General features: G+C 39.7%; 1 protein-coding gene across 2 annotated transcripts; it reads left to right on the plus strand.

Moving 5' to 3' along the window:
- The first annotated feature begins 1,267 nt into the window (after positions 1–1,267).
- Positions 1,268–20,995, plus strand: ERMP1 (endoplasmic reticulum metallopeptidase 1). 2 transcript variants are annotated; one of them, XM_087741674.1, is made up of 15 exons: positions 1,269–1,634; positions 2,582–2,883; positions 6,314–6,441; positions 6,788–6,893; positions 7,716–7,862; positions 9,417–9,509; positions 10,670–10,882; positions 11,830–12,050; positions 13,639–13,813; positions 14,397–14,587; positions 15,225–15,377; positions 15,916–16,118; positions 16,850–16,965; positions 17,433–17,596; positions 18,744–20,995. In XM_087741674.1, exons 1-15 carry the CDS (start codon positions 1,345–1,347, stop codon positions 18,906–18,908), a joined length of 2,667 nt encoding a protein of 888 aa, XP_087597800.1. In that variant the 5' UTR covers positions 1,269–1,344; the 3' UTR covers positions 18,909–20,995. The 2 variants fall into 2 exon arrangements, with proteins under 2 accessions (XP_087597801.1, XP_087597800.1); XM_087741675.1 differs by lacking the exon at positions 18,744–20,995 and having other exon boundaries at positions 1,268–1,634; positions 15,916–15,970; positions 17,433–17,570.
- Positions 20,996–22,634: the final 1,639 nt, after the last annotated feature.

The raw sequence follows: 22,634 nt of genomic DNA on the forward strand, positions 1-22,634 counted from the left end.
CTGGGTCTTAAATGTAGTAGCATAATCTGGAGTTGTTAAGTGATAAACTGTAAGCAATATTCCTGTCTGTACCGAGGGTGCAGTGAAGCAAATGAGAAAATTCATTAAGCCAGAATATGGACATTGACTGAAGCACCCGAGGTGTGCAGACAGCGTAGTCATCACATCTTAGTGCACCACTCCTTCAGACTTTTTCACCCTGAAGAGTATTGCAGCTCCTGGTAGGAAGCTTCCATGTGGCAACACAGAGGTAGGGTAGAAAGCAGCAATGTTCAGTGTTTATCTGTAACACTGGATATATTGAAACAGCCATTTCTCTGGATCATGTCGTTACATATTTTGTTTCCAGATTACGTCACACAGCACAAGAGACAAGTATCTTTCAGGATATCTGCAGGAGTAGCCAGGTGTGTTGCAAAGCAGTATGATAAAGGTAGGAAAAATGACCATCGAACAGCTCTGTCCCATCACTCAAAGGCCCCACGAGACCAGGCAGAAGCATGCTCCCCCAGGGAGAGGCAACTGGAGCTCGACAGAGGCGACGCTCCATGTCACAGCTCGGGCCGCCGCTCCTTGGCACGACTTCACTAGAAGCTGCTATTCACTAGCACCTCCAAGAGTTACCGCACTTCACCACCGGCTACCTGAACTCCCGTCAGGGCAGTGCTACAGCTACGAAATGCCAAAAACATAATGCAGCCGGGGAAAGAAACCCGCCAACCCCGACCACTGCCAGTGCCATGATGCCATGTCTGCGAGACTTCACCACCCCTCGTCTCTGCTGCGGTGGTTTGTGGCACTCTTTACGCTCCCCCACTGACATTGCTTCTGCACACTTTCCCTTGTGTTTTAACAAACCAACAAAAAAAAAAGGCGTGAAAACACAAAGCCTTGTACATCTTTGTGAGTGAGGCGACGCTGCCCACAAAGCACGGGGCGATCCTCGGACAGCCGCAGGGTCAGGCCGTTGCTCGCCCAGGCGCTGCAGCGGGACAGAGGGCTCCACCGCCACCGGGCCGGTGCCCTCCACCGGCAACCGCCGCCGAGGGCTTCCCGGCCTCGGTTTCGTGGCCGGACGCACGCCCGGGCCTGCCAGGCGAGAAGCTACCGCTCCCGCCGCGCAGCACAACCCGCAGCGCGCGCAACTGACCCCAACGGCCCGGGCGCTCGGGCGCCGACGGGGCCCTGCCCGCCCCACGTGACCCGCCGGGGCCACGCCCCCCGCCTCTGCCCGCCGTCCCCAGCCGAGGCGGGGGCCGGGCGCTTTTTGACCCTCGTCCGTTTCCGTATCGCGCCTCTGCGCGGCGGAGCTCGCGCCGGCAGCCGGGACCGATCGCGCGGCCCATGGAGGGGAACGCGGCGGCTGTGAGGCGGCTCCGCGCCACCGGCGGCCACCGCGACCGGGACCAACGCCACCCGCCGCCGGGAGAGGACGGCGACCGCGACATGGGCGGGAAGAAGCGGGGCGGGCCGCGGCGGCGGCGGCTGCTGCTGCCGCTGCCCGAGGCGCGGGGGGCGCCGCTGGTGCTGCTGTACCTGCTGGGGCTGCGGGCGCTGGTGCAGCTCTCGCACCGGCAGCTGCTGAGCCAGCCGCCCGCCGCCGGGCCCCGCGACTTCAGCGCCCGCCGCGCCAGGTACGGCGGGCGGGGCGGGGCGGGGGCTGCCCCTCCTGCCGGCGGAGGATGCGCCGGGCGGGCGGGCGGCCGAAGGCCCGGAGGCCCTGCCGTGTCACGCCAGCCCGGGGGCAGAGTCCGCCCGGCCTTTCCCCGAGGGCGGCGGTATTGCCGTTCGCTTTCCGCAGGGAGCCCCGGCGGGAGGCTGGCAGCGGCGGCCTGGCCCTGCCTTCGAGCCGGCGCAGGGAGGAGCCCGGCCCTGCAGCGTCCAGTTAGTCGGGTGTGCGCCCTGGGAGTGCCGCCGGCTGGCCGCGGCCGTGGGGGCCTCTGCCGGCAGTTGCCAGGTTCCTGTCCCCTGCAGGGTGCTTCTGCCTTTCCCTGCCCTGGCAAGAGCGCAGAGCTCGCCTGGACGCTTCCAGAGAGTAGGTGAAAATATTGTAAGGGCTCCAGCTCTGTATTGGCTGCCTCTTAAAGGTGCTGTTTTGGGCTGATCAAACAATGCATCCTCCACAGATTAATTCTCCTGGTATTATAAAGTACTCAGTGTCTGGGAGAGCTTCTTTGCAAATTTTTAGTTGGTGTAAATCTTGCTAAGAATGTGCTTCTTCAGACGTTCAGGGGAGAGCATGTATGCATATGGAGAACCTTGCTAAAGATAAAATCTTTAGCTTCTCCATTCACCCTTTTGTTTCTTTTTGGATTGATATGTTCAAGCCAGAAAACCAGTAGTTTGATTTGATACCATGATAGATAGGATGACGAGCCCTGAGTAAAGATTGGTCCTATATGCTCATTACCATAATGATCTTCGGCATCCTGACTGCAGTTACCATGTAATTGTCTAAAAGTCTCTTCCACTTACTGTGAGTTTTGAAATAGGACAGTGTAGAAAAATGTTACAGTTGTAGATAACTTAGATACTAAATGTTGAACGTGTTGATGCTGAACGTGTAATTTATCTCTTACAGGGGCTATCTTGACAACATAACAGCAATTGGGCCCAGAACAGTTGGAAGTCCAGAAAATGAAGTTCTTGCAGTTAACTACCTCTTAGAACAAATTAGGGCAATAGAAAGAGAAAGCACAGATGCTCACAAGATATCTGTAGACATACAGAGGCCCACAGGCTCTTTCAGCATTGACTTTTTAGGAGGCTTTACTAGTTACTATGCAAACATAACCAATGTCATAGTGAAGCTGGAACCCCGAAATGGAGCTGAGCATGCAGTGTTATCCAATTGTCACTTTGATTCCGTACCAAATACCCCGGGTAGGTCCACGTGTTCATTCTGCGTTTCTGTATATTACATGAGGCACAGAGCTTGGCTCGCTGTCTTCTCATACCAAAGAACCTTATAGCCACATGCTAGAATACTGCATGTGTCAACTAGTCTGCTTGATTTTGGTGAGATTCAGTATTTAGAGTGACAGGTTGGTCCTATTAAAGTCAGGATTTCACTCTCACTTTCTGGTAGCCAGCAAATTACAGATACTGTATTTAGATTTCTGGAAAGTTTGGTTATATCTGCCTTTCTTGTAATTCACTGCTTATGCATGTAGTTCATGTGCTGCTTCCACCTGTCATTCAGGTCTTTCCATACTTCTGTACTGATTTAATCCTGGCTTTCCTTCCACAGGATGCTTTGTGCCAGAGACTGTTCCCACCCTCACTAACCAGTCTGTGTTTCCCCCTCCCTTTGCTGGTATCATACTTTATCTAAAATTTTTAGTGTGATATCCTTAAGCTATGCCAATTTTTTTTTTTCTTTCTGCATTCAAAGCTTCCGTCTCAAAAGACTGTAGTGATCAAAGATTAAGGTACTGTTGCCTTGGTAGCGTGTACATTGCTTTCACTGCTACTTTCACTGTTGCGTACTCTCTTATTCTTGTCCCTCTGCATTTTTATGAGTGTAATCATGTTAAATAATGATTGCAGCAAGGGTGTAAACAGCTTTGTAACTACATGGTTTTAACAGTGCCAGGAAGGTAGGGAACTGAAAACTGCACGAAAACATATGTTGTAACACTCAGCCACAGGTGTGTGCCTGTTATTGCAGTTGAAAAATACCTACAGATTTCAGGCACCAACAGCACAGCTTTTACTGAAGTTTCTTCATTTGCACCCCACGCAATATTTTATTTTTTGGTGTAAACCTTCTGTTCTTTAGCACATGCAAATAGTCTTCATTATTGAGAAAACAGTTGAGTACTAGCTGGAGAAACAGAGCACTTGCCGTACTCTTTGTGCGTTTTTTTCTGCCAACAGATAGTATACAGAACTTCTCTTTCTCCTCAATTGTATTTAGGCAAGATGAGTTTCCAAATTAAACTTAATAACTGCATGATTATTATACATGCTCTGTGATTTAAGAACTGCAGAGATGCTAATACTGTATTTATAGTCTTAATGTGGCTGCCTAGACTTAGAAAGAATATTTCACAAGCATAATACAACGATTATTGAAAACTGCCCTATGTAAATTGCGTCTCTGCTTCGACAGGTTGTAGCACAGGATTATGTCTACATCAGTTATTTTCTTTACAGTTACTCAGACAGTAAAATATTTCACCAACCTTGCACAGAGGTGCCAAAAAATATTTGTGATTTATCTAGGATTATGCAGAAATCTGTGGAGGAGCCAGAAATCAGCCTGTATGCTTGCCCTTAATCACAAAACAGCCTAGCCCTTTGCCACAACAGTGAGGAATTGCTCTGTCTTTTGTTTTCTTAGTGTGAAACATGCACATAACTTAAGCAAGAACCTTTTGTTTTCTATTCTGTATTTCTCTAAGTTATTTGCTTACAGCTTTTTCTCATTACCAAAAATGTGTCATTTAACCAGAATCAGCAGGACTCAGGGATCAATGAATAATGTATTTGAAAATCAGATAATAAAACATAATCTGCTGTTGATGCTTATGCATACAAAATGAGTAAAGCAAAACCCAGTAAATGATTAGAGCTTCAGTGTTAGAAAGCTTGAGTTCCTTGTGAAAGAAAAACACAGACTGTAAACTCCTAAAAAACAGGCTGTAAACTCCTAAAGCATGTCTATTGTTCTAATGGTACTAATTTTATATGGCCTATTTGATTCTTTTCTAATAAACTTGAAGGCGGAAACATCCTTGAAATTATCATCGCAGATGTAGCTGATAACGTGGTTTTCTTAGGTTACTGGTACTTGCCATAAAATCTGTTTTAACCTCCCATCAGTTTTGCTGTATATGAAGTATTTGAGGATGATACTTTCTCTGTGAGCTTATGTCATAGCCATGGCTACAGGGCTGCTTTAATCAGAAGTAAATCTGTATGTCTGTTGAAACCAATAACTTTTATTTTTCTTAGCTTCACAGCGAGGCAGATAAGTCATTAATCTTGCTGAAAACTATAATCACTTCTCTGCTGAGTTTTCAACACGGCATAGGTTAGATAAAAGAACTCAGTGTAGCTATGAATTTGGGTAGCAATATAATCAGGGCTTTAAATCAGATATTTGGGGGGGGGGGGCTTTTTGGAAAGCTTTTGGCAGAACAAAGCATTAATTTCTGAGAAACAGATTAGAGAACAGTGTATTGGAAAGATTTTGGGTTTATTTATTTATTCTAAAGTACTTCCATACAATAAGCTAAGGCTAAAATTTAGACAGATTTGTATCAGGAATATGCCCTTTTCACAGAAGGGGCAGATATGTCTAAATTTTGCCAAGTTACAAGCTTTGGAAAAGCTGCTTTTTTTATGTGTAAATTAAACAGTTTTAGCAGCTAATGGGTCTGCCCTAATAGCATGCTGAGGCCTGACCACACTGTCGTCGTCATCTCAATACATGTTGACATCATATGTGCAACCCAGGCCTAAAGGAATGAGGTTAAATTTCTCTGTTTGCTCCCAGATTTTATTGATTAGAGTGGGGTAGGGAGATGCTACAGCTTGCACTGAAGTGAGGGAAATGGGGCAATGGGAGACCTTGGCTAAAAAATGGATCCTTAATAAAGATAAAAAAATGGCGGGGCATGGGACGAGGTGTGAGGAAGTGCAAGTAACTCTAGAATAGTGTTGGATGAGGAACTCAAACAGAGAACAGACTACTGAGCTCAGAGCAAAAGGGGTTTTCTACAAAGAAAAGGGTGGTGGAAAGCATCTGATCATGAAAATACTGTATTATAGTATGTACTTTCATTTTAAGAATGTTTTAAAGGTGTGGATTCTGGTGTTTCCTTTGCTTTATTTTGCAGTCTTGGCCTTACGTTACTTTGAGGTTTTGTCCACTTGCTTGAATGCATTGTAACAGTGTAGAGTGCTTTAGGGTGACTTGTGTGGGAATGTTTGTTTTTTAAAATTTGAGTATGCTGTAAGTGAAAGTTATGTCCTTGTTTATTTGTATTGGTCTTAGAAAAATAAATAATTACCACTTTACTTGCTTAGTAACCTGGTTAGTCTACTTTTCTTCCACAGTAGTATTGGATCTGATAACCTGTACTTCACTTGCTCAACTTTTGAACGTAATTTTTCTTTCTGCTGTTGCTTTTAACTAGTATAGACAAAGGGTGCAAACCGTAGCAGAAAATATACTAAAGCTTGACATAATTGTACCTCAGTTAGATTAAGTGACTGAGATAACATAAAGCTGTTTTCTTCTCTTATCCTTGTTGCAATTTTGTGTGTGTGTTGTAAGCCATACTATTCTGCTGATTATTTTAAGGTGCCAGTGATGATGCTGTTAGCTGCGCAGTGATGCTTGAAATACTTAATACACTTTCAAAATCATCAGAGCCCCTGCAGCATGCTGTCATATTCTTATTTAATGGTGCAGAAGAAAATATTTTGCAGGTGAGAATATGCCAGAATTATAAAACATACATCAAAGCTGTGTATTAGGACTCTGACAAAGGAAAGAGTAACTGCAGATATGACTTGTATTTAATCTGTTGAAATATTAGTTAAATGCCAGTCTTAACATTCTGAGGAAAATGTATTTGATTTCAAAGAGAAAAATATACTTAGATTAAGAATATTGTCCATATTAATTTAATTAGAAGACTTGGATTTTCTGTTTGTGTTGTAAGTGATCTGGCTGCCTTGTCCAGTCTTGAGTTATGATCATATGTGATGGAAAATAACATTTAGGCTGGTCTGGAAGATATTTGACCTATATTTTTTTTGTTTTCCCATCAAGGCTAGTCACGGCTTCATTACACAACATGAGTGGGCCAAGTCAATTAGAGCTTTTATTAACCTGGAGGCAGCAGGTGTAGGAGGAAAAGAACTTGTTTTTCAAACAGGTATGAGCTTGCATTGTGTCCACTTTCTACACTGGGATAATTTGATAATAAACAATGTAGACTTGAAGGATTATTGAAAGTGACTCATAAGCAAAAGACAGGAGAACCTCTGTGCCTCTGTCCCAACCCTGTGCAGCAAATAAGTCGCTCTCCATCTTTAGATACATGTAGGCTAAAGCACTGCCACAGAATTTGCCTCATAGGTGGGAAGCCTGTGTAGAACAGAATTACAGAAGTTGTATTTCCCTTTTACATCAAAGTAATACGGAGAAAAAAGATTTGGGTATCTCCTATGTCTTGCATACTCATACTTCCATATGCTTTATTTAATTTTCACAGCAAAACTTCTGTGTTTTGTAGGCTACAATTAAACTTCTGCTCCATCCTAGCTGGACTGCAGACTTCCTTCTGCTGCTGGAGCTGCTTAATTGTTTACTTGCATTGAATGCTTTAGTGGAGAGACTTTTCTTTTTACAACAGTTTTGAGCTGTGATACATAGATGATAAATTGCAAACCCTGCTAAAGGTTGTGACTTCTTCATTAGTGCTGAGTCTTTTTTGGGAGATGGCTTGTCTGCTCTGCCACTGAACACTCAAGGTGTCAGTGGGTTTTTTTCCCCCAAGCGTAACTAATTCTTTCTCTCAAGTGGGAGTCATTCAGCCAAAACAAATGCACTTAATGCATTTAAATTCCCCTGTGGGGCAACAGCATTAAAACTCTAGTGAGTTCCTTTGCGTTATTTATTTGTTACCATAAAGATACACATCTTAACTGAAGTTCAAAAGGTATTTGTTGTGAACTTTCTGCTCATCTTTTGTTAGGACCTGAGAATCCTTGGTTGGTACAAGCATACGTAGTTGCAGCCAAACATCCCTTTGCCTCTGTGGTGGCACAGGAAATATTTCAGAGTGGTATTATCCCAGCAGATACAGACTTCCGTATCTACAGGGACTTTGGCAATGTTCCAGGTATGTTATCAGAAGACATGTCAATGTGCATTAGGCAACCATTTACTGTAAGTTTATAATAAGGAGACTGCTCTGCAGTTCACTATGTGAAGGTCCTCAAATCTGGTTTGTCTTTCAGTTTGGCAGTAAATTTTCCTGCTTTTTTTCTAAGGCAAGAGCCTGTAGGTTTGGTTTGTTGTGTAGATTGTTAAGGATGTTTTTGGAGACTGCAGTTTTCCAGAAAGAAACTACATTGCAGAAAAGTTTCGTGAAAATCAGGAAAACACTCCAGGAATTAACAGTATACTATTAAATATTCTGTTTTGAAACCTTTTGGTAATGATGCTAATAACCTGCGTGCAGGAATTAAATATCTGTACCTAATGGATAAACCAAAATCATCTTTTTTAAAGATAGTGACTTAGTGATTAATGCGTTTTCATTATTTTTTCTTTTTGTCAGAATCGAGCACAGGACAGCAGTTTTTGGTTTTGCTAATCTGTTTACGGTTTGGTATCCATTCTGCAGAGAATGACCAGTGGGAAAAAATGTGGAACACACAATGCAAACACAGTTCAAAGGAACATAAACTTCTGTAAAATCCTTGCTGTCTGGCACAGGTTGTCTTTGGAGTCACTTTCAAGAAGTGATATTTCTGAACTGATTCTTAGAACAAAACATGTTGGCATATTCTGAACTGTTCCAAAGTACACTTCTAGCCTGAAAATAAAGTAGCTGATTTTGTACAATGTGCTCTTTATTTGTTCAGAATTGTACCTGGATCATAAATCAATTCTCACTGACCTCTGTTTTTTCTAAATAAATAGAAATGAAATAGTTGAGTTAAAGAACTAGTTTGTTCCTCTTTGTCCATTGGTAGAATTGAGGTCTGCTTTGTTAAACCTCTGCAAAATTATGAGGATTCAGACTGCAGACAGCAGCTTTTTGCATATGCAGCTGAGGGCGTGTGGGTTTGGAATACACTGAATGTATAATTAATCTTGCAGAAAACCTTTTTTTTTTTTTTTTTTTTTTGTAAATATTGTTTGTTTATTTTTACAAATTATTTGGACTTTTAAATTAAGAGTTTTTAGACTGGCTATTTGAAAAGCTGTTTACAAATTAGAAGTAAAAAGAACACACCTGGTATTTTGAGAAGGTGTTTCTATAGTTCCACAATGCTGCTTTTTATTACTTTTCAGCGTGGATCTCTATTGATGTTTTACTGGTCAATGTTTGGAAAACACCTTGTACATCTTTTCTGAAGCCGAGATGATTAAGTATTTTCATGTGTTTTTCCAGTAGAGGTCAGTTTGTGTACAGATGTCCCGCAAATCAATACACTAGAAAGGACAGATATTTTAAAATGTTTTAAAAGTGTATTTTTTTTAAATACATGTGGAATCCCAGTTAGTCTTGCTTCTACAAAACAGACTGTTTTGTTCATCTTTAAGAATCATCAGTAGGCTACGAAGTAGAGCAACGTTTTGTGTGAAATATATCTGAGGTTTTCACATGTTTGTTTTGAGGTTTTAGGCTTACATAATTTCAAACATGCTTTTTCTTTCTCTGTAGGAATAGATTTGGCTTTTATTGAAAATGGCTACATCTATCATACAGAATATGACACATCAGACAGAATTTTAACAGATTCCATTCAGAGAGCAGGTTGGTATTTCAAGAATTCGGTAATTTAGTAGAGAGTTGTGTTGTAGCTGCTTTTTCACTTTGCTGTAAGACTACCATCACAAGAAATTTTAATTACACATTTAGAACATGCTAGACGTTCTAAAGAACAGAGAACTAACTGAATGCATGTCTTTAAAATACAAAGGAAATATGTTTAGTCAACTTGGGAAGATAAACTTTATCAGCATCCAGTGATGTTGATTTGAAAGTAGCTGTGGAAGCTAATTAAGGTTATAATCCAGCCAGTGATACCTAATTGTTCTGCGTTCTGCGTTCCTTTTCTCTCAGTAAGTCCTCTTATTGATTGATGTTCATCATGAGGAGCTTATGGTTTAGTTGGTGGCATAGAGACTCATCTGCCAACAGAGGTTTTTCTTTTAGAATGGATCTCAAGTCAAACTTACATGGTAGCACATACACTGTGGATAAACAGGATTTATTTTCTACTAACAGGCTGTGCCCATAGTAGGCTATTTGACAGATTGTAGTAAAGAAAATTTCAGTAAGACCTTGAGTTTCCCAGGAAAAACTAACATAATCCTAAATGCCTCCAGGATTTTGACCATTTCCCTCTTTAGCTTATACAGAAGCCAACTTAGATGACCAGCATGAATAAGAGTTTTTTAAACACTTTCTTGCGCCAATGCAGTTGCAAGACAGGAAGTAACACTTCTAAATTCCTGCTGGAAAGGTGATTTTACTGGTCGTGGTAGTTACATAGAACATCTCTTGCTAAATGTATCACAGCTAAAAAAAAAAAAAAAAGACAAACTTTTCAGACAGTAAGCACTTTTACAGGTCAAGTAAAAGCAAAATGAAAGTTGAGAACAATTGTTCTCACTTGATCACATGTGTTTTGGCTGTGCTGTGGGAAGGGAAGAGGTGATTGGTGCCTGTGTTTAAATACATTAAGCTTCCCAAGTACACTTATTTTAGTGACACTATAGATTAACTCATGAAAATACTATGCTGCGCATACCATCGAATACCTGTTTCGGAATAATCAATTCTATATTCACGTCTTTGTTGAGGATATTTCAGTACAGTTTTATTTTTAAGAACACTTACATTTAGAAGAATGCTGTGTACTAATTCGTCAGCCCTGATGTGGTTATGTTGTGTATCTGCTTTTTTAATAGGTGACAATATTCTAGCTGTCCTAAAATACCTAGCAACATCAGATAAGTTGGCTAAATCTTATGAGTATCGACATGGAAATGTTGTGTTCTTTGATGTACTTGGTTTATTTGTCCTCGCTTATCCTGCTCGTGTTGGCACCATCATGAACTATATTACAGCAGCAATTGCTTTTCTTTATCTAAGCAAGAAAGTATTACAGCCCAAAACCAGAGGTAAGTCTAGTTCTTAAAAAAAAAAAAAATCACATTACTCTCTAACAAATAGCAGTTAGCAGATGAAGTGTTCAGGCGATTAAGGTATGTTTTTAGATGAACTTCAGAAATAAATTTTAGGTGTGTAGCATGCCATAGCAGTTGCTTTGTGTTTAAATCTCTGAACTGTGAATAATTATGATGAAGAAAGACTATGATAGGCCTAGATCTCTAGCATTTATGCATCATGATTATGTCTCTTATCCTTTCATGAAGATTGAAGTTAAATCTTTTAGAGATCTGAAAATGGAAAAAAAATAAAATTTGCTTAATATCTGTATAAACTCTTTGTTCTGTTAGCACAGGCAGGGCTTCAGAATCATGTTTCTTTAACACCTGTCCAAAGGCAGGAGCAAATAAGAAAACAACAAATGGGGAAAAAGATAACAAAGCTTAATAAAGGGTGTAAAACAACTTAAATCTTCTAGTTAGACCTCTTCAGGTATGTGTAGGAACATATCTGTTTTTAAAAAAAAAAAAAAATCAAACCAAAACCACCACCACCCCAAAATCCAGCAAACATTTTTAGAGTAGGAAAAAGTTACAAGAATAGCAATTTTTTTTTTGGGGGGGGGGGTGGGGAACACACAACACGGGGATGACTTTATAGATGGTAGAGTGGCTCCACTGGTTCCCTAGAGAAATTTTTACTATCGGGAACATGTTAATCTGCAAAATACACTAGGACCCTGGGAATAAATCTTGCAGTGGAGAAGACTGCAAAAAGGCTTGCAAAGAAATAGGTTCAGTGATTTAGACCATGCTGTTAAGAAATCTTAAGAGTGGACTCCTCATGCAGTTTTATTTTGGTCATTACAGCAATTACACTGTGGGGTAATTACAGTCTTGATGACAGTCTGCAGTAGAATACATGACTGTTGAATGCAACTTTTTTTTCTTCTTCATAGCTATTCATAACCTGAAGAAATTCTTTACTGCGTTTGGCTTAACACTGATGAGTTGGGTCTGCACACTGGTGACAGTCCTTATAGTAGCAGTGTTCGTCTCTGTCATTGGGCGGTCTCTTTCTTGGTACACCCATTTCTATGTTTCTGTGTTTCTGTATGGTACCGCAGCTGCCGCTAAGCTCATTCTTGTGCATACACTAGCCAAGAAGTTCTTCTACAAGGTAAGCTTGACTTCATTGCTAATGTTGAAAGGGAATGTAGTGTTTAATCTGTGGAAGACTTAATTTTTGAGTTGATTAAAGAGGTGCAAAATGTTTTCTGTATTGGACAGAAGTATTTAAAATGTTGCTGTAAAAATTGCTTCATCTAAGCATAGGGGTTGCTCTACTAAATCAGAGAGTTAAGAGCTTTGGGATTTAAGGCTTTCTCCTTGCTAATGACCTTTAGGAGCTGCTTCAGGAAAAAAATGCAAAAGCCTAGTAGAATACAGTATAAGGTGCTGTTTCTTTCCCTGTCTGCACCTTCCCTTCCTGCTATCACTTCAGTGATAAGAGAGCAGAGCAACAGCTAGAGAATTTAGGTGTTCTGATACCTTTCAATATTCTTGATAATTACAGAATCTACATATATACTCGAATGTTCTTTGAACCTTACTGGATTCTTGCTTCTGAATGTACTTGCATGACAGGTTCCCTAAATTTAATAATTTATTTTGGTATGGTACCTCCTTATGTATCTTTTAATATTTTTATTCTTTATTTAGTCTAATTTCTAATTTACATTTTGTTGTGAAACTTGGAATTCTGTTTCTCTCTGGTTTATTCTGTCCTTTTATTATGCATGTTGTTTTGGTGCTGTCATTTATATTCATAACTTTCTAAGCAAATAATACGACCTTTTTTTTCCCCAGATGGTTCACATGAGAGCTTTTTTCTTACATCTATCAGAATTTCTAGTTCTGGTATGCCCTCTTCTAATATAGTAACCTGTGCTGTACAGAGCTTTCTAAATGAAGCTGTTGTAAAAATTTGAGTAGTCAACCTTCCCCATATGGTTATCCCAACTGTTAGTTGTTTTGACCACATCTGGAGAAGGAACAGAGCCCTTGATAGTCCATGTTCTTTTCTGCAATAGGTAAAGGTCCTTTAGGCCCCTGCAAGGCTTGTTGGGGATTTGGGGTGTGTTATCTTTCCATTGCTGTCATTTGTCGTGATTACTGTCTATCTGCCTTTTTTGCTTAGAATTCTTCATGGACTAACCAATACAATTTAACGTGCATAATAATGTCATAATTATAGCTCATAACAATCTCATATATGTAGATATAGTTTAACGGGTTTGTATTAAAAAACAAATAGGTCCTTGAGGTGGTGCCATGAGTTATCTGACAGATGATGCTTTTCCAGGGCAGAAGTCGACTACTTGTGCCTGTTAGGTTTAGGTTTTAGGCACAGTAATATTTAGTCATTCAGCTTGCTGTTCTTCTCAGTCATTTGTACAAGCTTTGGTCAAGGGAATGTTGGAAGCCTAAGTTGTCAGCCAAATCCAGCTTCATCCAAGTATTTGAAGACGTTTTAAGAACTTAGTGAACTTTGACTGTATGGAAAGTTCTGGGTAGATCTGTCATGCTTTTATCTGGAAGTGGGTTTTGTAATTGTTTGGGAAAGGTGAGTGTGAACTGGTATATGTATGTTAACAAATACATGTACGTGGTGTTGTCCAAGAAATAAGGATTTTTCTGTGTGTTCTCATGAGATGTGATACATGGAATATGCTCAGTAGTGGGTGTATTTGCTTTTTTTGTTACAGAATATGAATGAGCAGTACCTGGGAGATATTTTTTTTGATGCTTCATTGATGATTTGGTCTATAGCATTGACTGTGATTACCCAGATGGGCCTTTGTTCAGCATTCATTTGTACGTTATGGGTAGCATTTCCTTTACTCGCTAAGCTGATGATCCATAAAGAGTTCAGCCAAAAAGGTATGAGTTTTGAGAGGGGGAGGTTGCATTTTGAAACATCTGCCCTTACTATTGTATATTGAATGTTTCCTCCAAACTCTTATTTAAGCAGAAGAAATACCAAACTTTGAATTTGAATAGTCAAAGTAACCATGTGACATTTTTGTAACAAGAAGAAGTGTTCTTGAACTAAAGACAGTTTGAAAGTATGGAGAAGCTCTTTAAAAAAAATACACTGAAAAACATCCTGTGTCTCAGACTAAAAAGAACAATACTATGTGAGGTTATTAATAAGTGATCAGATACTTTAATGGATAGTAAAGGTGGTTAAAAATACTGTAATATTTAAACAGTGCTTGGGACAGAACACCTGTTTAATTTTTTTTTTGTGTAATACAAGAATAGTTTTGTGGTGTTTTTGGAAGAATTGTATTGGCATTGACTATGCAAAATGAGATCCTCTTTCCATATCCAGGTCAGGGATGAGGACCGGTATTGTGTATTGGGCCTTGCAGCAGTATATGGATATATTAGTAAAGCTGTGTGTTTATGTCCTTTTAAGCTTTTATGGTTTTGTCTTTTGTTTTTTTTCTGTCTCCTGTAGGTGCCACAGTGAAGTTTGTCATGATGTACATGCTGGGAATGTTTGTTCCCTATCTGTATATGATGTATCTTAGTTGGACTGTATTTGAAATGTTTACACCTATCATGGGACGAAGTGGTTCAGAAATTCTACCAGATGTGGTGTTGGCAGGATTTATTGTGGTCATCACTATGATTCTGTCATCCTATTTTGTAAGTAGAATTTGTAAATGTTGTTTAAAACTTCTAAACTTTCTCTAGAGTTTAGAATCAATGTTTTTCTAAATTAATACTTGAAGTTAATGATAATTTGACAATGTCTATTGTCAACAATATATGTTACAGGAAACTTCTAGGAAACATGTTAAAGATTCCATGTTTTGTGTTAGTCAAAGAAAAGTCATTGAAGCAAGGGTTACAAAAATATATCTGCTCTATGATGATGTAGTAAAGATGGGTGTAAAATATGCAATTTAATGCTGGAGTTTGAAGAGGCATTCGTTTTACATGAAGTATAGTATGTGACTGAACAGTACATATACTACAAAAAAATTCTCAGGGCGGGGAGTTGAGGGGGTGTTTCTGCTGCCCTTGCTACAGAGGTTCTATGTTTTTGCTGGCAGATGTTTTAAAAAACAGGAAATTTTTGAAAGCTCTGGGAAGTACTCACTTTATTCCTTTTGGTTTTAAATACTGAGATTACAAAGAAGTGTCTTGTGTCAGGTGGTACTTGCAATGGTATCTTTTAAATGTACTTTCAGTTCCATAATTGGATTTTAGAGTTATACAAATAGTGTCTTACTTCTTAAGTCTTGCAGTTTTATAACTCGGCTGTCTTTTTATTCTCTAGATTAACTTCATTTACCTTGTCAAAAGTACAAAAACGACGCTAATAACTTTAACTACTGTGTTTGTAGTCACTCTGATTCTCGTTTGTAGTGGAATCTTCTTTCCTTACAGTTCTGATGCAGATAATCCAAAGCCTAAGCGTGTCTTTCTCCAGGTAAGAAAAGCATTGCATATCATATTGCCTCTGTGGTTGCACAAGTGTTTGGTTTTTTCAAAGCTTAAACCTCCCTGCCCCCCACCCCAAAAAGAGTAACCTTCCCTTTCTTGCTAGATTTAAAAGCTCTAACAATTTTTCCTGGATTTGAAAGAATTGCTAATGTCTCCCTTGTTCAATCTCTGTGGTCAGTTTATCTGTGTCAGAAGAGCAGGGTTTTTTTAGGGGGTTTTAAGTGGGAGAGTTGAGTAAGCAATGATAATTTTAAAAGTGAAAGTGATGGGAGATGAGCAAATACAGGCACAGTCTTCTTCTGAATGTAGGTGTTTTTATGGTATGTTTCTTTTATCTGAGTAATTCTCTCTACGTAGTCATAAATACTCAGATATGTGTTCAGTGCATACTGAAAATGCAGTAGACCTTAAGGACTGACAAGGAGGATATTTCAGAATCACTTCGGACTCCTGCAGACTGCACACGCTCCATCATCTTTCTGTGTATCTTTTTTTTTTTTTTTTTTTTCTTCTTCTTCTTGTAGCACACAAGCAGAAGATTTCATGATCTAGATGGAAATGTGGTTAAAAGTGACTCTGGTATATGGATTAATGGATTTGATTATAATGGAATATCTCACATAACTCCCCATGTACCTGAAATCAATGACACCATTAGAACTCCATGCGAGGAGCAGGCTCCTTTCTGTGGCCTTCCTTGGATTCTGCCAGTGCATTTCATGTTCCGGTTGGTGTGAACTCTGCTTCACTTGAGCACTTAGTGCCAAAGCAAATTGGTCATTTATGCAATCTTGCTTGTGTAAGGGAAGAGGAAGTAAGGATAACCTTGGTCTAAAAGTAAATAATCCTTCCACTTCAGGAGACACTTAAACCTCTGTCCAGATGCAGTGTCTTCTGTCAGAATCTCTGCAAGAGATTGCTGGGTCTGCTGCAGGAGCTGTAGAAATTGACGTGTGCAAAATTGATGTCAGCACCAGTGGAGAAAAAGGTGAAGGGGGTGCCTTCTAAAGGGCAGTTCAGGGTACGAGTATATGTCTCTTCCCTTCTTCCCCCCCTCACCTCAGCTGACAGCAGAGAAAGTCCAGAGTAGCTGGTCTCCACAGAAGAAAACTAGCTTCTCTGACTGTTTCTCATACCCCAGGAATCTTGTGAACAAGAGTGTAGCAGTTTGGACATGCAAATATTCTTACTTATTTTATTGTTTTGTAAATTAGGGCAGATGAAGCTAATGAATCAATGCACTGGTGACTATTTTTCTATTAATATACCCTTTAAATATTTCTCTGGCCACAAGCTGCTACTTTTACTGCCTTCTGCTAGAATCAGTAGATTTTGAATATTTCATTTAGTAACAGTCAGCTGTACTATACAAAAAGTTCTTATTGGCTTCTCATATTTAGTACCTCTGAGTGTTGCATTGAGAAGAAGTTAAGAGTTCATTTCTCCCCACACCCCCAGGAAAAACTGGTATCTTCCTGCTCCAGAAATTTTTCCAAGAAGCCCCATTCACTTTAAAGTTCTGTCCAAGGAGCTGATGCCCTGGAACTCTGTGAGGTTAAGCTTTGAAGTATCTGGTGAGTGACTGAAGCTTCTGATTTGTGATTTGTATTTATTTTTATGCCCATAATAAATCAGGTTTTGAATCCAGTACTGCAAGTTCTAGTGCCATTCCCAAAATAGTGAGCTTTGTGAGATTAGCATCAATTAATTCAATTTCACAACACACTAGAAGCTGTGGGTGTTGTGTGGCAGTTGTTACTTGGGGGACTGATAACCTTGTCTGTTTTGAGTAAGCCTTGATCTTTTTATATCAAGTCCTTTCTTAGAGTCCATTTTATAGCTCTGTCACTCTCCTACATCATAATCTCATTTATCTCACCACTTAAAATAATCGAAGCTTCTTCTGTAGAGGAGACAGTTGTATCATGTTTTGGAAGATATGAATAGTAATGCACAGATAACATGCTACTGTATAGGAAAACAGATGGTTATTCTACCTCCACCTGTTGATACCTCTAGATACATATCCCTGTCTCTGCAGGTCCAAGTCACATGTCCCTGTACGTTCGGCCACATGAAGGGTCGGCTCTGTCCACCTGGTCTCTTGGGGATGGTATGCCGGTTGCTAGCTTAGGAGGAGACTACTTTGTGTTTTACTCCCGCGGGCTGCAGGCTACACCGTGGCACTTCTGGGTTGAACTGACGGTGGGTATGCTGCTGCTGGAAATCCGGCAATCCCTTGGTCTGCCCTGTTGTCAGCATTTCTGCATTCTTATGTGAAAAATGTCATAATAACTTTCTTAAGCTTTGCTTTATTTGATAGATCCTAATTTTAGCTTCCCTCTTTTAATTTGTCCCTCAACTTTATATATCAGCTCACGTGTATGTTTGATGCTTAGTCCACTAACTTGCCGAACAGCCAAAGGGGGAATATTTTCCATGTCTCCATGGTCTTAGGTCGTAAGTTTGGATTTCTCTCATCTTAACCTCATAGTTTTGAAATTTTATCTTTATTACTGTTATTTCAGAGTTCTTTTTCTTATTATGAGTAGTTTCCTTTTCATGTATTTTGTTTGCTTGGTTTTGGGAAATTACAGGGAGTTCACAGTGGGAAACTTACCTGTCTTGAAGATGAAGACGGTTGTAAAAGCACTGTTTTCTGAATTTTCTTTTACATTATTTTCAGTTGGAAGCAAGGCTTCCAGCATCGCTCTTCCAGTGGGATTTATGATCCACCCCTGCCATTAACTTGCCAGTGAAGAACTTTGTGCAGATCTGTATGTTTTTATTATAGGTTTAACAGTGTTTTATTCTTTGAGTAAATATTAGGAGAACCTTTGAAACTTCAGAAAGTCCCTTGTTCCTTCCTGGATCAGGCAGTCTGAACACTTAACCAAGTAATCCTCTGAGTGTAATTGATAAAGGCAGACAGGAATCTGTGGTGTGACAGGCTTTGCAAGATTGGTAGTGGCAAAGCTAGACAGAAAAGGCTTTTCATCCTAAGGATTCGCAATAGAAGGATCAGTATAAACACTATGTTGGAGTCCATGTCTTGATTTGTCAGCAAAACTGACACATATGCAAACATTGAAGTTAAAGCATGTGCAAGCTATGTAACGTGTCAGAGGCCCTGTGATCTAAATACCTAGTTGCAAATTCAATTCAAATTGAACTCATGTAATCAGACTAATACGTTTGAAGATAGGAAGCGTTTTAACATACAGGACAAAGAGCTGCAGGATGAAGTTTGTTGCATAGATCTTAAGTCTGTAGAAAAGTACATCTGGATTGATCTTATGTTTAAAAGCCATGAACAACCATAAAGACTGTGTTGCCCTTTTCTCACTTTCAGGCCCCAGAAAAGCATTCAGATGGAATAGTCTCCCTCGCCATAGCAGCACATTACTTTTTTGGGGAAGATCAAAAGTCGCCTCAACTCTGTGCCTTACTGGAGAGGTTTCCAAACTGGACGTTTTCTTCTGGTTGGTCCTGCACTTACGACCTTTTTGTCTTCTAATGTTGACAGTAATGCAGCACTAATAGGGTAAACTCTTTGGCGCAGAATGCTGTTGTAGCAAACACATTCTAACAAGATGCCAGAGACTTTCACAAGATTTTAAAGTACTTCGGCAACAAATGGTGTTTCTTTGGCAGTTTGACTATTTAAAGACTACTGCTCTCTTGGGGATATAGTGATACTTCATGTCAATGTGAATACGGTTCACTGTGGTTCTTCCACTGAAATGGCAGTTTGAGTAGTGGGTTTCTTAAAACTGCATTGGAGGAGGTAACGTCAGCATAATATGATGGCAATTGTAATGAAAAGGTCTCATGAAATGACTTTGTTATGTAAAATATAACCATACTTCACGCACGTGTGGGGACTATCGCCTACCAATCCTATCCATCCTATTGAAGTAAGACCTTCAGCTAGAAGATACTTGTTCACGTGGTGGCGGGGCAGAGGTGGCAAAGTCCTAAACATTACTTTTGTCACTGAATGAACACTGAAGGCTATGATGCTTGTGTAGGTTGCATTCCCAGTCCTTGGCAAATGCACAATGCAGAAAAATTGATATTATAGTGATGGAATGTGGTAATTATTTATCTAGATTATCTTTTCCAAATAATACGTTTCTGTTAAAAACTTAGTTCGCACCCTTTTGCCTGTCTCTTCAGTGTTATAACTCGAGTGGGTAAGTTTGACTTAACAACCATCTTGTAGTTTTGTTCCTGTTGGGATCTTTCAGTATCAGCACATAAGCATGTGACTTGCTCTCTTGTATGTAAGAGTGCTAAGTCCCCACTCCTCGACGTGGATGTCTTATAATTCATCTACTCTAAATTTCAAGTTATCTTCTAATTTATTAGAATTGGCGAATTTTTGGTATCTCCTCTGGAGAGACTTTTGGTAATGTGACAGTATTGCACTTTGCTAATACATTTAACTGTTTTTTAAAATAGTTTGCTTTCCATAAGGAAAAATAGCAAGAAGAGTCATCTTTAAAAAGATGTCTAATATCTCTGGATTGCTCTTGTTTTATTTCCACAGGATGGGTTTTATAAATGACTGAGTGATCTAGAATATCTTCCAGTTTTAATTGACAAGCTTTGAGTACAGAAGTCACTGACCTCTTTTTTTTTTTAATACTCCCAGGTTTTTTTCAGTGCAGTGTAATAGTTAATGTTAGTTTCTGAAATTCAAAGAACTCTATGTATCTGAAGAAACTTCTTCATGCTTTTTTCCAAACTATATATAAAACATTCTGTGACATCAATACCATGCTACAAATTGTACAGATTAGTATTTTGTTCATCTCATGAGTATTGCCAAATCACATGCAAAGCAGATATTGTGCATGCATCATCATTTTGAGTAAAAACATGCTAGTACTGGGAAGTTTGCAGGGCACATGAAAGAAAATTTTGTGACAGTTAAATTTGTGTGATCTGTGGTGGACAGCAGCTCCCCGATCAGGTATTTTTCCTTCAAATTATTCTGTAGTTGTGTATGACAGTGGCAAGAACCAGTTTAATTTGTCGCAAAGTACGTTTGTGAAGATTGTCAATTGACTCATGGACTAGGTAAGAGGTTTAATTATTGTAATCATAATGAACTGGCCATCAGTATCTTAAAACCAGTGGGTCTTTCTACATTAACATGTGCATTAACCATCACTCATTTGATTGTATCTGATTTGAAACTACAATCCCTATATTATGCATTTTTTATTTTTTTTTAAAAGTGCTATTAATGAGTTGAAAAGCAGAGTTTTAGTTCATAACTCTTGTGTCTTGAATCGCAACAAATGTTTCGTACTGTACTCTAGCTGATGCACAGCTAGTTAAAAGCTGCACTGATGTTTGCTGTCTTCCTCGGTTTTGATTTTTATCTTATGTTTCGCCTCTGATGTAAAGCTTTGAAAAAGTGCTGTGTGAAGAATTTGTACCAGGAGCCAAAAATATAAAAATGCCTGTTAGCAATTTCTGCAACTTCAGTGAAGCAATAACTTTTGCTAACTCAGGATTTGACCTTTATTAAATAATTTAATTATGAGGGATGTCTATTTGTTGTAAATTTCTGTCTTTCTAAATAAAAGCAAAACTTAATCAGTGAAACTTGATTTTTCAGCATGATTAAAGGCATATTTGCATTGTTCTTATTTATTGCACTAAAGTTTTATTTAGGCTTGGGGTAGAAATACTGCTAAGTGATGCTTGAGTTAGGCAGCTAGAGTTAGAGCTATGTGGGAGATACGCATGGCCAAAGAATGTAAAAATTATCTGAGCTGAGAAATGTTAAAATGAGGGCCCTGGCTGGTTGCCTGGAGAGGAAGGTTCTTCTTGAAACAAGATGTGGTGTGGAAGAGTCACTGGTAGCAAAGCTAGGTATTCTTTGCAAAACTGATAGTTGACAGCAAATTTACTGTTTATCACAGGCAGAGAAACAGGATGGAATATTTTGCAAACTGTTTCAGTGTCCATCTGCTTCCCCATTCAGTACAAGCAGATCAGTCTTCGGCTACTGTGGCTTTTTACTTCTCATTAAAAGTATTGTGTGTCTTATTCTGTGAAATACAAAAGAAGCAAGCAGCTGGTAATTTTAAGGATAGAAGTGCATGGGAGTAGAGAAAGTCTTTATTCTTAGTGGGGGCAGTAAGCAGCTAGCTGATTGGAATTCCCCTATGTTAATTTGAAACAATTGACATGCACAGCCTTTTCTAAATTGCTTTACTCTTCCTTAATGCTGGAGTTCTTCCCTGAGTTTTGATGGCTTTGAGAATCCATTATGTTCTCTATGAACATACATAGTACTCTGTTACATATCTATAGGTAAAAGAGCTTCAGAAATAAGTATTTTATCAATTTAAGCATGTGGTTGCAAAGGAGGCCTGTACACGTTGTGGTTATACAATCTAATGCAGCATTAGTGTGTCACCGTACCTTCAGACTGCCTGTCAAGTAGAAGTATGCATTTGAAAAAAGAAAGTGCAATGAACATGAGAATTTCAGCTATCGTACACAAAGTGACAGGCTGTTGAGCTGAGTGGAGCCGTTCTGTGTTAGCAAGACCTGTCTTTAATGTCTGTTCAATCTAGGTTGGGTTCCAAACCTGTTGGAAAAACACTAAATCAAATAGACAAGATCTAACAAGTCTATGCAGAGCCAGTTGTAGCATATGGGACATAGCTGCTGAAGAGTTCGCCTGCATGGTAATGCTGTTCAGTACTTTTTTCCTTGAGGGCTAAACCTAATCTGGTTCTTGATAATAATGTGGAAGGAGCCTGCAGGGTGACCAATCTTAGAACTTGATATGCGGTCTTAGTGAAGGGTGGTTAAAAAGCCATGCAAGATGAGTAACCCTAAATGCTGTCACAAAACGGTGTGGTTGGTTAGACAATGTGAAGTTGTGTAAGCGTGACTTCTGTTTTGAAGATAGAACATGGATTCTTGGTCTTCATGAAAATCTGCTCCAGTCTTGGAGGATAAAATAGTCCTAGAAATTACAGGCTTCCCTGTTCACTGCAGAAGAGGTTCTGCTGGGTTCCCACACTTCATGGTTCTGTCAAAGCTGCAGATGCAGCTTGAGAACTTTAAGCCAATTTAGGGAGATGAGTCACTGCTACCTATATTTCAAGCAAGGTGTCAAGCATCACTAGCCATTAGCAAAACAGCTTTTAAAAAAATTTCAGTTTCAGAAACCTGTAAGGATCAGTCTTGAAAGTTAGCAGTAGTTTGTCTA

The sequence above is a fragment of the Nipponia nippon genome, unplaced genomic scaffold, assembly GCF_047370975.1.
Source record: "Nipponia nippon isolate SJK-2023a ecotype South Korea unplaced genomic scaffold, ASM4737097v1 scaffold_8, whole genome shotgun sequence".
NCBI classification, from domain to species: Eukaryota; Metazoa; Chordata; class Aves; order Pelecaniformes; family Threskiornithidae; genus Nipponia; species Nipponia nippon.